This window comes from Corvus brachyrhynchos, unplaced genomic scaffold (assembly GCF_000691975.1).
Source record: "Corvus brachyrhynchos isolate BGI_N302 unplaced genomic scaffold, ASM69197v1 scaffold363, whole genome shotgun sequence".
Lineage (NCBI taxonomy): Eukaryota > Metazoa > Chordata > Aves > Passeriformes > Corvidae > Corvus > Corvus brachyrhynchos.
This window is the reverse complement of record NW_008237404.1, coordinates 1,400,408-1,414,015: the sequence shown is the minus strand read 5'-3', so window position 1 is coordinate 1,414,015 and position 13,608 is coordinate 1,400,408. Positions and strand designations below refer to the sequence as shown.

At 39.2% G+C, this 13,608-nt stretch overlaps 1 protein-coding gene across 1 annotated transcript in view; it reads right to left on the bottom strand.

Annotated features, from left to right (window-relative positions):
- MICU2 (mitochondrial calcium uptake 2) overlaps positions 1–13,608 on the bottom strand; it is a 65,830-nt gene that overhangs the window by 36,960 nt on the left and 15,262 nt on the right. Inside the window, exons 2-3 of the mRNA XM_008631007.2 lie at positions 4,381–4,412; positions 4,193–4,268 (exon numbers count right to left, since the gene is read on the bottom strand). Coding sequence (XP_008629229.1) covers positions 4,193–4,268; positions 4,381–4,412 — 108 coding nt within the window. The remainder of the gene's footprint in view (positions 1–4,192; positions 4,269–4,380; positions 4,413–13,608) is intronic.

The following is a 13,608-nucleotide window of genomic DNA, read 5'->3' as shown; positions in this document are numbered from 1 at the left end:
CAACACGCAAAGCTGCCAAGCTGCTAGATTGTGCTGATAGTACTGCTGGGCCTTGTGCCAAGAGAAGGCTTCTTTTTTTTTTTTTAAATAGGAACATGTCCTTTCTACAAGGTGAAAGTATTTTCCCCCCTTTTGAAGGAAAATTCCAGTGTTTTCTTTTGAAATACCGCCTTAAGTGAAAAGCCTGAACAAACACAAAGATGTGATAGCGTCAAAATAGAGTGTGCAAGCTAAAGATAGAGAGTGCAGAATGAGGGTGGCTAAACAACAGAATCTGAACCATCTGCCCTGCAATAATGTTTGGGGAAAAAAATGTAAAGGGCTTTTTTATAAATCACTTTTCAAAATAACTGAGCTACTTTTAACTTGTGAGCTAAACATTGTATAATGCTGAAGCTGCTTAAAATAATGAACTTCAAACATGCCTATCTGTGCAAAGATAAACTATTTTTGTAATTTATATTTAGTTAATTGATAGATAAGGAATCCACTTAAGCTTCAGTGATAAACAATTAACTGCTGATAAACTACTATGCAGAAGCAACAGCATTTGTATTTGACCTCAGATAGTGACTTAACACTTCTAAGTACCAGAGCTCAGAAATATTAAATTGCTAAATGCAAGAATCTGAAAATCAAAGCAAGTCTTAGCGAAAGGGAGGTCTAATGCTGATCCTGTTGCCAACTCACTCTGGTTCCATATCTCAGCTTTCCTCTCCATCAAAATAGGGCTATTTACCCGATTATCCTACATGAATTGTGTAAACCAGCACAGTACTACAATCATACAATACACTGTGGAAATAAAAAATACTTTCAGCTCAAAGACTTAGTCTTGCTTACAAGTTTAAGCATTTCTGCCATTGCAAGAATGCAAATTATTATTTTCATTGCTGTAAAACTTGGAATGGTATTCTTAGATGAAACATCTAGGTTTTCTACAAGTTCAAAACCAAATAAACAGAGAAAGAACTCCTGCCTCATCTTTTTTAGCTTATATGCCTAAGACAAGATTTAAAAACAAAAAAAAGGGTAGAAACTAATACGTGGAGAAAAGAATTCAAGCAAATAGTGTGATAAGTAGTGATCAAGATTCCTAATTTTGTTTTGTGTGTGACACAGCAAAAGAATGTTTAAGGGAAGAATATAAAAGAAGACAAGGAGGCAACTTTCCAGGTCTATATAGAAAACACCTCCCAGTCAATGACTGCAGTTGTGTCAGCACAAAGATCCCTGACTGAAAATGTAACCACCAAGCAATGAAAGACAGCATCACTGGGCAAGGAGAAGTGGAAGTCTGCCTCTTGGCTATCTTGAGATGCTCTGCACAGGGATAGTCTAATGAAGACCTGGAAGCTGAAGACAAGAGGCTTATGCTAGGTAAAACAGAACCACGAGAGCCCAGTGTGGGGATACAAAATAAGAGATGACACAGTCCAAGAAGTTGTGAAAGAAAAACATGTTTATTAAAGCTTTTGGATGGATATTAACATGGCAGATTATGGCTGTTAAAGTCTGAGAAAAAATAAAGTTGTAAAATTGAGATACAAAATACTGAGCCCCTGGAGAATTTTAGCTTTATAGATAGACAGGGATCATTATACCTTATAAAATTTTGCAGAAAGAATCTGCAAAATTTTTACGGAGATGGTAGGATGTGAAGAAAAGGTCAATTTAAAGATAACACCCTGCTGACTGGCTCAAGGGAGAAGCACTTGAAGAGGGCTGGAAAGAGGAGCCTTGCAAGAGATGGCAGGAGTGAGACACAGACTCTTTTTGTCATCCTACTGTAATCAGATTGAAAAGTTGCTATAGTGAAATTGGTAAAAAGGTAAATATAATAAAAATATGTAGAAATATTCTGGATTGCTCTTTAAAACGTGACTCAATGCTTTACAGAAAACTCACAGCCTGATCGATATTTTCTGGAAAACTGATTGTACTAAAATAATTTATCCTAAGATTTTTGAATTTGTGGACTATTTCCATTAAAAAACATATTTTAATTTAATTGTCATTTTACTACGTGCAGTGAGTGGCCAATTTACCTCATCCATAAAGTAAACTAAATATTTTTGTAATTTTCTTTTTTATTTTACAGCAATCATTACAAAGGTACTCAAATTAAAAGATTTAATGCAGCAAACTTAAAAAACCCAAAATAAAACAACCCACTGAAAATTAAATTCATATCCAAGCAAAATTTAAAGACCAAAGCTTCACACACTGTTGAATGACTCAGCATACTTGCAGCCAAGAATGTGCACTGGCAAAATACTGTCGCATTTTCTAAAGCTAAAGGAACCTCACCTATCCCTCCCTAGAAATATCTGTCCTCAAACTTACCAGCAAATGCTGACAGTACAATATTCTTATTTCTGAATAAATCATAAGTATACCTACAAAATACGACACAAATTTTAAAACTGCCCACTAGAAGGCAGAATCCCCTAGCATTATGTTTTACAGATGGACTGATGGCAGTTTTTCCTCTCCTTGACATATAAATAACAAATTGAAGATAGTTAAAATAACCTCAGCTAAACGGTTAGATGGGGTAGATTCATTATTCTGGTACTTGTAAAAACATAAATATTTTCATTTTTAAACTGTGATAATAATGCATCTCAAAGCAAAAGCATCAAAGTCACTAAACAGGCACCATGACCAAAAATTGTAAAAACTCTAAGTGTTGTGGGGACATATGGATGACTGCACTGAATGTTCCTGCATCATCTCAAACTCCTACCTGACCTCTGAAGGACAGGGATTCGGACACACAGTGCTAAGCAAGGGCAGATCTTCGCCAGAATGCAGAAGACGCCAACTCTGAGAGTAGCACTGAGCCCACTTCCTGCCAAGCACTCAAATGGGAAAGGTGCAGTAAGAGGAGGCTGCACTGATTTGCTGTTTTCAAATTCTCTTGCTGGATTCCCAGTTTTCCCAGGCAGCATGGTCTGGGGATTTGCATCACTAGAAAAAGAAAGGCTCTAAAAAAGCAGGTATAGAGAGACAATATCCAAGAATTCAAGACTGGGAATACTTTAAACCCAATCCTGGGAAGCCTGTGATGATTAGTACTTTGAAAAGGCAGGGAATGACAATTTAGTACGAAATCCAGCCTTCCCTAGGATAGGAAAGAATTGTTAACTTGTTCAGAGATGTTTCAGGGCTTCTGGGGTAGGCTGGGGCTTTCAGGAGTGGACTGACAAGCAAGGCACTCATCTGGAGACTCTTGCAGGTCTGCACAAGGATGCAAGAAATGAAATGCAGGCAGAAGAGGCTGTGAGGCTGAACGGAAGGTGAAATACCGCAGGCTGAGATCAAGGGCTGCTCTCTTGGCATAAGCTGCCAGCCGTGTCTGAGGATCTGCTGTGCATGGAGAAAGCATGGCTCATGCCTGCCAAGGAACTGCAGCAGTGCAACAGCAGCTTTATTTTCCAGAAATGTCCATGTGATAAGGGATTCAGGCTGAACTGTATGATACAGAAAGTTTGTGAATAGGTGCTGTTGGTCTTTCTCATTAGTTTGGGAATTTTGGTCTTTGTTACTGTGAAATGGTTAATTGCTCATCTATTTGGTTTTCTTGATCCTCTTGTTTCTTTTCTCTCTTTATGTTAATGAGATGTTTATTTGGTGTTCTTTAATTCCCTGTTGTTACACTAACAATATTCCAGCTCTTAGTTTTCTCTTTATGTAGTCCAATACAAAGTGGAAATGCTGGGTGAAAAGAAAACAAAGCACATCAACACTGTGAAGGGCTGCAGAGCTCCTGAAGAGGGAGAAGTAAGTTCAACTGCTCTTGGAATCGGGGATACCACTTAAGGCAGCTAGGTACAAATTTTATTTTTATTCTTAGTTTCTATGCATTTAAGTTATATAGAGAAACAGTCAGGTTATTAACAAAAAGTCCTTAAAGTCCATTTTGTGTTCAAGTCATCCCTTTAGCACCTTTCTCTTCCAAGTAGGCTTTTCAGTTTCTTTCATGTCTCCTCCTGCACCTCAGAAGGCTTTCAATTCCCAGCCCTTTTACTCTCTCTTGCGTAACTGAGAGATTTGCCAAGGAGGCAGCCACTGGATAGATGGAGAAGAAGTAAAATCCATGCAAACGTCTTTAAAAATACATTTGACTCATACCATATAATGAGATAAAAAGCAAGACGTATTTTTCAGTATCAAAAGTGCTCATTACCTTTATCACCAAGCTCTCTAAAAAAGGTTGGTCCTGGTTTAGCTTTGGCAACATACAGCAGTGCAGCATCTACCTCCTTCAAAGACACAAACAAGAAAATATAAAGCCAGTTTTGAAAGAGACTTAATCACTTCAGTAACAGAAAGAATGCAAGTTCTTTTGAAGAAGGAAAGGAACATTTTGCTTACCTTTTTTGTCAGTTTCTTGGCTGAGGCTTTGCCTATAATAAAAAAAAAATCGTCATCATTCAATAACAAACTGACTTTAAACTTTGATCAGGTTCTGTGGCATTTCTTCAGAATTTTATGGGAAAATGCTGAGTAATATGAAACAGAATATTTTGCAACAGACAGTTTGTTTCTAATTCCCATAACGATCATGAAAGGACAAGATTTAAAAATAATATGAGCAATCTGTTCAAATGTTCTCTCAGCCTAGATTAAACCTCAGCCCACTTTCATTTCAACAACCAATTTACTAGTATGACTTTGCATACTGCGAGCTACAAATGTCACACAGATTCCAAAGCAAGACTACACAGTAAAAAACAACTGTAGTATTTACAAAGGGATTTCCAGGCACACATGATGATCCTTGAAGTGCAGGTTGAGAATGTGAAAGCTAAGAAATACTAAAAAGAAAAAAGAAGAAAATTAAAATGTTGATGTTTCTATTAAGCAGAAGTAAATTGAACAACTCTGCTTTCTGAAAGAGCATAAGACAAAAATCACACAAACTCCTAAGTGTTTCTTAGCAGGTTCAAGTCTATACACTTGAACAGAGGAGCCACTGGCAGCAGTATAGGTTGTGCTCCTGTGTAAATCACATGTTTAAGGAGCTGCAGTGTATCAAGGGTGGAACACTCCAGCTGGTTAGGAAGGGATCACAGAAACCCGGTGGTCACGGACCCGCAGGAGCTGTGCTCCATTCCTTCTCAGTCTATCTCCTCAGCATTTCTCCTCATACAATTCTCCAAACCCTGTTGTCCTTCACTCTTACCACTCTCAGCCCATCATTCTCTTCCTTCACTACCATTTCCTCTGGATTCCAGCCAGCCATTCCTGCCTATTTATTCACACTGAGTAAGCACAAGCTGAGCCACTTGGACTTGCTCTGCAGACTGGTGCCCCTGTGTGCAGCAGCCTGCTTTGCTCCATGCTCAGTCTCCAAGGTTACTTTGCTGCTTCACAGGCATTTTGCATCCAAAGGGTCACCAGTGTAGCACCACTATCTGGAAATGGACATGATGGAGGCAGCCTGGTGGGCAGTTGTCAACAAACATCTACCAAGCATTTCCACAGGCCCATAATTTGGCCAGACGGAGGTGCTTTGTCAGTAAAACAGCGAATTTCCACAGTGCTTGCAAATGGCATGCCCAGCTGCAAGGGGTCTCCACTGGCAACTTTTGGCTTGGAACATCTCAACTAGCAATAGCTCATTTTTCAGCACAGGCAAAACAGTGCCCTGGCCTCTGCTGCCTGTTTTGCTGATAAATTCCTCTCCCCACACCCCCTCCCCCAAATCAGCCTAAGGCAGACACCTGGCACATAACATTTCAACACAAATGTTTACGTTTGACAAAAGTTATAAGCAACTAAAATGAGGCTTTTAATACTGGAGTGTTGAGTGACCCCAGCAACAGGTGTTGCCAGTACCACCTGTTACTGTGGATGAATACATTTTTGTGCAATGCCTATACATACATTTACACCCATACACACATATATATAAAGCTCCATAGGTAGATACCTCCTAAGTCAAACAACGTATGAAATCCTCTACTTTGCCTCATTTGAGACAAAAGAAGTCAGACTAATAACAGTCTGGGAGAAGAAGCAACAACAGCTACATTCAGTAAGGCTGAGTCCTGAGCAGTGTGGTGTAACACCACAGTTACATCTAACACCATTCCCTGCTGCAGAGCATTTTCATGAATGGCTGTTTAGCAAATTAAATGATTTAGAGCTCAGCTTTGAAATGTCGCTGCTTCTGTACGGCATGTTTCAATATGAAACTATACTTCAGCTGCTCTTCTGGCCCTGGCAGACCCACCTAATGACCAGTCTTACAGAAGGGAATGAGTCAGGCTGTAGGTCTGTGAAAAACAGTATCTGTATGGCTTATTGCTCTGAAAAAAGGGAAAAACCACCCTGCAATGTTTTTCCCTGTACACACTCCTTGTACTCGCTGTCTGCACTGAAGCCAGCCATAAACCCTTATTTAGTTAAGAGCAACTCTATTCATTCCATTCTCCTGATGATTCCAAGAACATCACATCTGGAATGGCATCTGATACCACAGCAGTGCACTGGGGAGTAGCCTTCTGCCAGCATCCAGAAGGATGATGAAGGGAGACAAGCTGAACTCTGCGAGCTGGAACAGCAAAGGCATGGATAATTGGTGCAAGGTAAGGAGAAAGCACTGGGAGCTACAGCTGAGACAATAGTTGGCTGAGTTTGTGAGGCTCTACACTTGGTTAAGTCTGTGTTTCCCGTCTTTGTGTTGCATTCAGCGCAACAATGCTGAAACTCTTTAGCTACACCGTTTTTTGGGGAACAACATATCCACATTGAGAATTACCCTATTGTGATAAAAATTAAGAAAGGGAAGGGAAGTCTGTTGTAGATGTATGGGCTCTCTTTTCACCAGCCAGCAGTCACAACTGCAGCTGCCTAGAGCTCACAGAAATGGCTGTGACAGCCATCAATATCTGCTGTCTTGCATTCAGCCACAGTCACTCTCCAGAGGATGTTTAAGGTGCTGACATGTTGACTGATGTCTTTCAGAGGTAACAATGACACTGAGATGCTCATGCTATCCTTGCATGGGTGAAAGGACTGGTGGGGGAAAAGAAGTCTTTGCTGAGTGGCAGAAGAGGGAGAGAAGAGTCCCATCACCCCAGGACGTGGTGAGAGGCAGCACCAGCTGGGTCAGAATCGGTCCTTGCAGTGACTGGATGAGAGGCAGCTGCTACAGTACGACAGGAAAAAAGGCAGGAGGGAAAGGGACAGATTGACAGAGAAACCAAGAGATTTCTACTCTTCAAAGCAGTAAATACACCAAAGTAATAAATGGTGAAGTGTTTTAATGGTGCTCTTCTCACATGAGCAGATGCCTGGAAGCATGTGTACTGAAGGGTAGGAATTTTTTGGAAAAAACACCCTGACACTTGGGACAGTAGTGTTATCTTTCATACTGGGATTTGTGTAAGGTATTAGAATACAACCTTATAATAATATAATCATTTAAACTGTAGAATGAATTTCTTCCAATAATTATTTGTATGTTTTCTAAGAATTAAATCTAGTTATATTTTATTGGTACTATCACCATATAAAACCATGTGTGAAGACTGAAACCCCTGTTTTCACTTGGAAACTTTAGCTACTCTTATTGTAGCACTCATAATATTCCTTAAATGATAATTTAGCTCTCGGTACGTATTTTCTCCATTTATTTACTTTCTAACAGTGAGATCTCTTTAAACACCAACAAGGAAATCTCTATTAATATCAAATGTGCAGCCTTCTGAAGAATCAGGTCTTTTAAGACCCTGTCTAAAATAATTAGGAGAAGGTTAACTCCTCTCTGCAGAAGATGCACTGCAAAGGTTTGAACAGTTTTCTTAGCCAGTTTGTACACTGAAGAAAAAAAGTGCCTCTTCCTTCCTATGGATTAAATATTGATGCTGTCATTCTTCACAAATGAATACAAATACATCAGGATCTAAGTCTCTCTCTGAGGAATACAGGCAACAGATATAATTATTAGGGACTATTTAATCTAATAAGTAAAAGATCTGTATGATTCAATTATCTATGGTCTTATTCTTTTACCTTAATAGATTCCTACTAATCGGAAAATTAATGACACACTACAAAACTTGCTTGTAGTAGTTAGAGTCTTACTTAGATGTGAAAAAAAGAAACTTGGAATTTTTATTGTTTTGAACTTGAATAAATGAGATTTTTTTTTTTCCCTACCGACCTGTCACAACTATGATGGAATTCTTGCTTAAAGGACAGTGAGCATTTTCAAGGGTTTCTACATATTTTACAGACGCCATCATCTAATTTTCACCATCTATTGCATATCCATGAAACAATGAGGTACAGATGCACTTTTCACGGACAAAAAGGCATTTTAGCTTTTTAAGTTGGATGAATACCGAGTCTACTTATAAACACACAAGTTCTGTGCTGTTAGCCAAGAAAGTTAGTTGACAACTGTAATTAAGAAAACAATGCCAAGAGAGCTCCATCAGTCTCAATTTGCCCTTGGCAAACCAGGGTATTTTGTCACTTATGTTTCTTACAATAGAAGTGTTTCCATCATCTATCATTTTTTACACTAAGATGTAGAAAGGACCTGACAGCAATGTTAGGATTACTGTTAGGAAAGGGCTGAATTAAACAAGGCTGAACTTGCACACACAGTAACACCCATTTACACCTGTAGAGCTAAGGAATGGCTTAGATGTGACAAAAGATGTTTAGATTCAAAGAATGAACAAAACCACTAAGATCAACAATTCTAACAACAATAATCAAAGGACAAAGCAAAAGTAGTTCCCACTATTTTCAAGAAAACATGTCTGCAAGATTGCTTTATTTCTGTAATATGGAAATTTAAATTAAATTTTAAATCAATCTTTCTCCACAGCCTGAACTTCAAGTGTGAACAGTATAAATTAGGTATCTTTTCCTAGAAGAAGAAACTCCTGCCTCTTTTATCAGTAAAGTCACTAAGATGGTTTGACCCGAATCCCTTTTTAGCTCCATTTCAAACAGCCACAATTACAAACAAAAATAAAAGAAAAACTGACCTCCCAGCTTTTTAATTCTGGATGGCATTTACTGCTATCTTTGCTGAATATTGACAGGTTCAAGGTCATACTGAGGTACTATGAAACTATTTGGTTTTTCATGAAAAATTAGGATGAGAACAGCATTAAATATATTCACAATTGAAACAAACTCTCATTCTGTGAGTGCAACAAAGCTTTTAAACTAGATGGGATTTCAGCACTGTCCGAATCGGAGGATCAAGGCATTTTAAAAACCACACCCACTGTATGCAGCTCATGCTGTGGCCTTTACAGCAGAGCCCACCCTGCAGCCTTGCCTGCCATGGGAACAAGAATGTGTATTTCTTCCTTATAACTGGCTGCCAGCTTTCACACAAGCTGAACTCTGAGAATCCTGCACCAGTGAGCTGGGTTAGATAAGAATTGTGTATGTTGATTTCCTTGGGGAGATGCTGTTAAAATTTCTGTTTAAATTAGCTTGAAATGGAAGATCTTTGAAATTCAATAGCTTGTATTTCATTCTCAGCTCTCTTAGATAATTTTAATTAAACTGGACAAGGATGTTATATTAACAAAGTGTGCCTTTTTTACCCACCTTATTTTTGTTCTCATTCTTTAAAGCTCTTCTGTGCATTTATAAAGTACTTACTGCTAACGAAACCAATAAAGGAAAAAATTCAAGCTAGTAATTGGTTCTTTAAGGCCTCCTTTTGAAGTACTGGTGATATTGGAGATAAATTAAGGATAGCAAAAAAATTTAAGGCTTTTGGAAAGCATGACAAGCCAAGTGGTCAGATTGCTATGCTGGCTCCTGGCAAACCAATATCTGAATAATAAATGAGCATGCAATTTAAATGAATTAAGAATCTACTTCAGCTAGAAAGCTTTTACTGAACTACTGCATTGCTCCATTGAAAGATAATTTATAAAAGTCATTTCAATCACGTGAATTAGTGAATTGAAGCACCTGAATTGAATTCAAGTATGCCCAGTGGAAAAGGCAATTTGCAATAATAGAAGCTTCTGCTATGCTTTACAAAACAAGCTTTGCATCTGTCCTTCTTTATTTAAAGCAATCGCTCCTCTGAGGAAACAAGAAATACAGAGTGCTGGGATGGGGCCAGCGCTGGCAAATCTCCATTTCAGAAGAGCAGTTGCATCAGAGCAAGTCAATACCAGGAGGTTTCTCAGTGAGTCAGGCAGCCTGGGGTAAAAAGGGTGGGATGCTGATGCAGGGAGGAAACATCAAAGGATGACACAGTCTTTTAGGAAACTGAAACAGACAAAAGAATTAAGATAAGCAAGTTTTCAAAACCTCTTAAAGAGACCATGGCACAGAGTCACCAGGAGTTCCAAAATAAGCAAAGGCACCGGGGTAAAAGCAGATGATGTGGTGCCCACTACAATGCTTGCAAACAGCTCAGTCCTAACTGGGACTGTAGCAGGAGTCTTTGGGAATGGCAGGGAGAGCAGGACAACTTCTCCTTAGATATTATCCAGGGAAAGTGACATACTCCCAGATCCGCTCTCTTTCTCATAACATATCCAAGCTGCAGGTAAGGAAAAGCTGAGAATATGTTCAAACTTCCAAGCTTACCACAAGACTGGTACTGCAAGGACATACAGAATATACGAAGTCACTTCTCTCCCAAGCAACCGGAGCAGTCTAACAGGCTTGTAAGGGCAGCCCTGCAAAGGGAGCATGTGAAGCAAGCTAAGACTTCACGTGAAACACACAAGCAGCAAGAAGTCAAGCAGAGAGCACAATTGCAGCTGAACATCTCCCCAGCAGGAGAGGCTGCCAGTCCTCAGGGGAGGCTGAGAGAGCTCAGCACTGGACGGAGCATATGGAAAAAAAATGTGTCATGTGAAATGCAAGTCCTCAAAGTCCCAAATAAGCACCTCATGCTAGGTTCCTCTGGCTTCATTTAGATGTCTAAAAATTAGGTGCCTAAATCTGAGTTAGTGATCTCTGTGCTGCTTTGCTGTAACTATGATGGTGTGAGGACAAACACAGAAAAAGGTTTATAATTAACTTCGAAATCTGCTGCTCCTATTTCAGATCTGAAGAAGAGCTCATATGCCCAAAAGCTTGTCTAATTTTTCCAACTTAGAGGAACTGGTCTAATAAAAGATATTATCTCTGTCTACAAACTTCATCCTGAGTAATGACCCCAGGCTCTCTTTATACTCAAGTGAGAGAACCAGACACAAAGAAAGAACAATTTATTCCAGGTTGAGACAGGTGTCCAATCCAGGTCTTGGACTTATCTGTTTCCTTCCTTCAACTTTAAAGAAATGCTACAACTACTTCCTCTGACCTGACATTCAGCTTTTGTATATGTAAATTGAGCAGGTGAGTCCTTCTGCATGCAACCAGATAACTCACACTGTGACTGCTTTCTGTATTTGTTACAGAAATCCGTAATCTGTTTTTTTCAACCTCCTACTTACCAGCCCAATGTTAGCAGTGCTAAGGGCATGTATTCTCTGTTTTAATAAGAACTTAATCAGATGCAAGGACAAAAGTTTACTACAGTTCAAGAGACAGAATGGCTGCATAATTGCAGCAATAAAGTCTTATTAAGGACAACTAAGATTACCTGGAAGGAGCAGTATCCATAATACATGTTTCTGAGACCAGAAGGGTGGAGAACAATTCCTGCAACTTACAGAGAACACTACGCAGTTCAGACTTTTGGGGTAGATGGCATTTCCTGACTCTGCACAAAACCATGGACCTTCCCACAAAGAGCAGGCAAGCAGAGCCTCAACCCCCAAAAATTCCTGTTATAATGTTTGAGATTGTAGTCAGTCTTATCTAGCAAGAAAACAGCATAAACTAGACTATGCCTTTGAGAAGATTCAATTAATGAACTTTGATCTACTCTGAATTAAAAAAGGTATAAATTGTGTAGCATTACTCTCTTTAAGTCATCATCTCGTATTACTAACAAAAACTAGTTTTTAAATACTACAGCATCAGAACACACACTAGGTTAGGATACTAACACCGGATGAACATAAACTATTATGACAGCCTCCTAGCACTACAGGTTTAATTCTGTTCCTCTACTAGGCAGTGTTAGAAGTCATGATCCCTGGCCTAAGGATTCTGCAATCTACTTTATGGCTAGAGAAGATTATTATAGAACAAATTAAGGGGCATAAGGACAACAACAATGAAACAACACAGTTAAAAATCTGACTGCATGCACAACTTGATCAAATTGCATTTTAATTGTAAGCAGAGATTAATTTGGATTCAGAATGAAAATGTGTGCAAATCATCCCACAATCAAAATGAAGGAAGAAAAAGTCAACATTTTAACAAAGCCAGAAACTGATTCTTATCTCACTATACAAAACTTGATTTAAGCCTATGTGCTCAATATAAAGCCACCATTACCACTGTAGCAACCACTCCTATTGTCTCATTCAGCTACTTCCTTTACAATATGCATTCTGAAGATCTTCCCTGTCGTGACAAACTGTTACTTTTCACATGCATCTTACAAAAGCCAAAAAAGTAATCCCCTAAACCAGTTAAAGACTAAGCACAAGAATATTAAAGATTGCTTATTACAAATTCTGTTCTCTTGCTGGCAAATGAGGGGCCAGGTGAAGAATTCATCCATTGTGTGGGAATTTATCACTAGCATAAAGCTACCTTGCTAACCCTGGAATAAGGCAAAAGAGGACATGTCAGAGAGGACTATCTTTTCCACCTTTTTGCTTTGATGCAATTTATCCCCTAAGCAGGAACTGCAAATAATTTCAAACTGTGTCAAATTATATGAAGTAACTGTATGGTTTATTGCTCTTTGATATGTAATAAACACTCCAACATGAAAGAATTATAGATAATAATGCCAGAAATAACCACGTGGGTCAACCACTTTGTCCTACTGCTCCCAATAGACTTTGGCTCATGCATTATCTCATCAGTTTAGCTGCACACAAATACATGTTCACACATTTGAAAGATAGTATCAATACTAAAATTAGTTCAGAAAACAGCCTCAAGAGGCACCAGGAGAGGTTTAGACTGGAAAAATTTCATTACTGAAAGGCTTTTCAAGCTTTCAAACAGGCTGCCCAGGGAAGTTGTAGAGTCATCATCCCTACAGGTATTCAGAAGACATGTGAATATGTTGCTTAGGGCCATGGTTTAGTGGCGGACTCTTTTCTAACCTAAATGATTCTATGATTCCTTGATTTGGCTTCAAAAGACAATAGAATCACTAAGGTTGGAAAAGACCTCAAAGATTATCGAGTCCAACCGTCGATGCAGCACTGCCAGGTCCACCACTAAACTGTGTCCCTAAGTGCCACATCCATGAGTCTTTTGATTGCTTCCAGGGATGGTGATTTCACTGCTTTTCTGGGCAGCCTGTTCCAATGTCTGATCACCCACTCACTGAAGAATTTTTCCCTACTACCCAGCCTAAACCTTCCTTGGTGCAATTTGCGCCATTTCCTCTCATCCTGTCACTTGTTACCTGGGAGAAGAGACCGACCCCCACCTGGCCACAACTTATTTTCGTGTGGTTGTAGAGAACAGTAAGGTCTCCTGAGCCTCCTTTTCTCCAGGCTAAACACCCCCAGC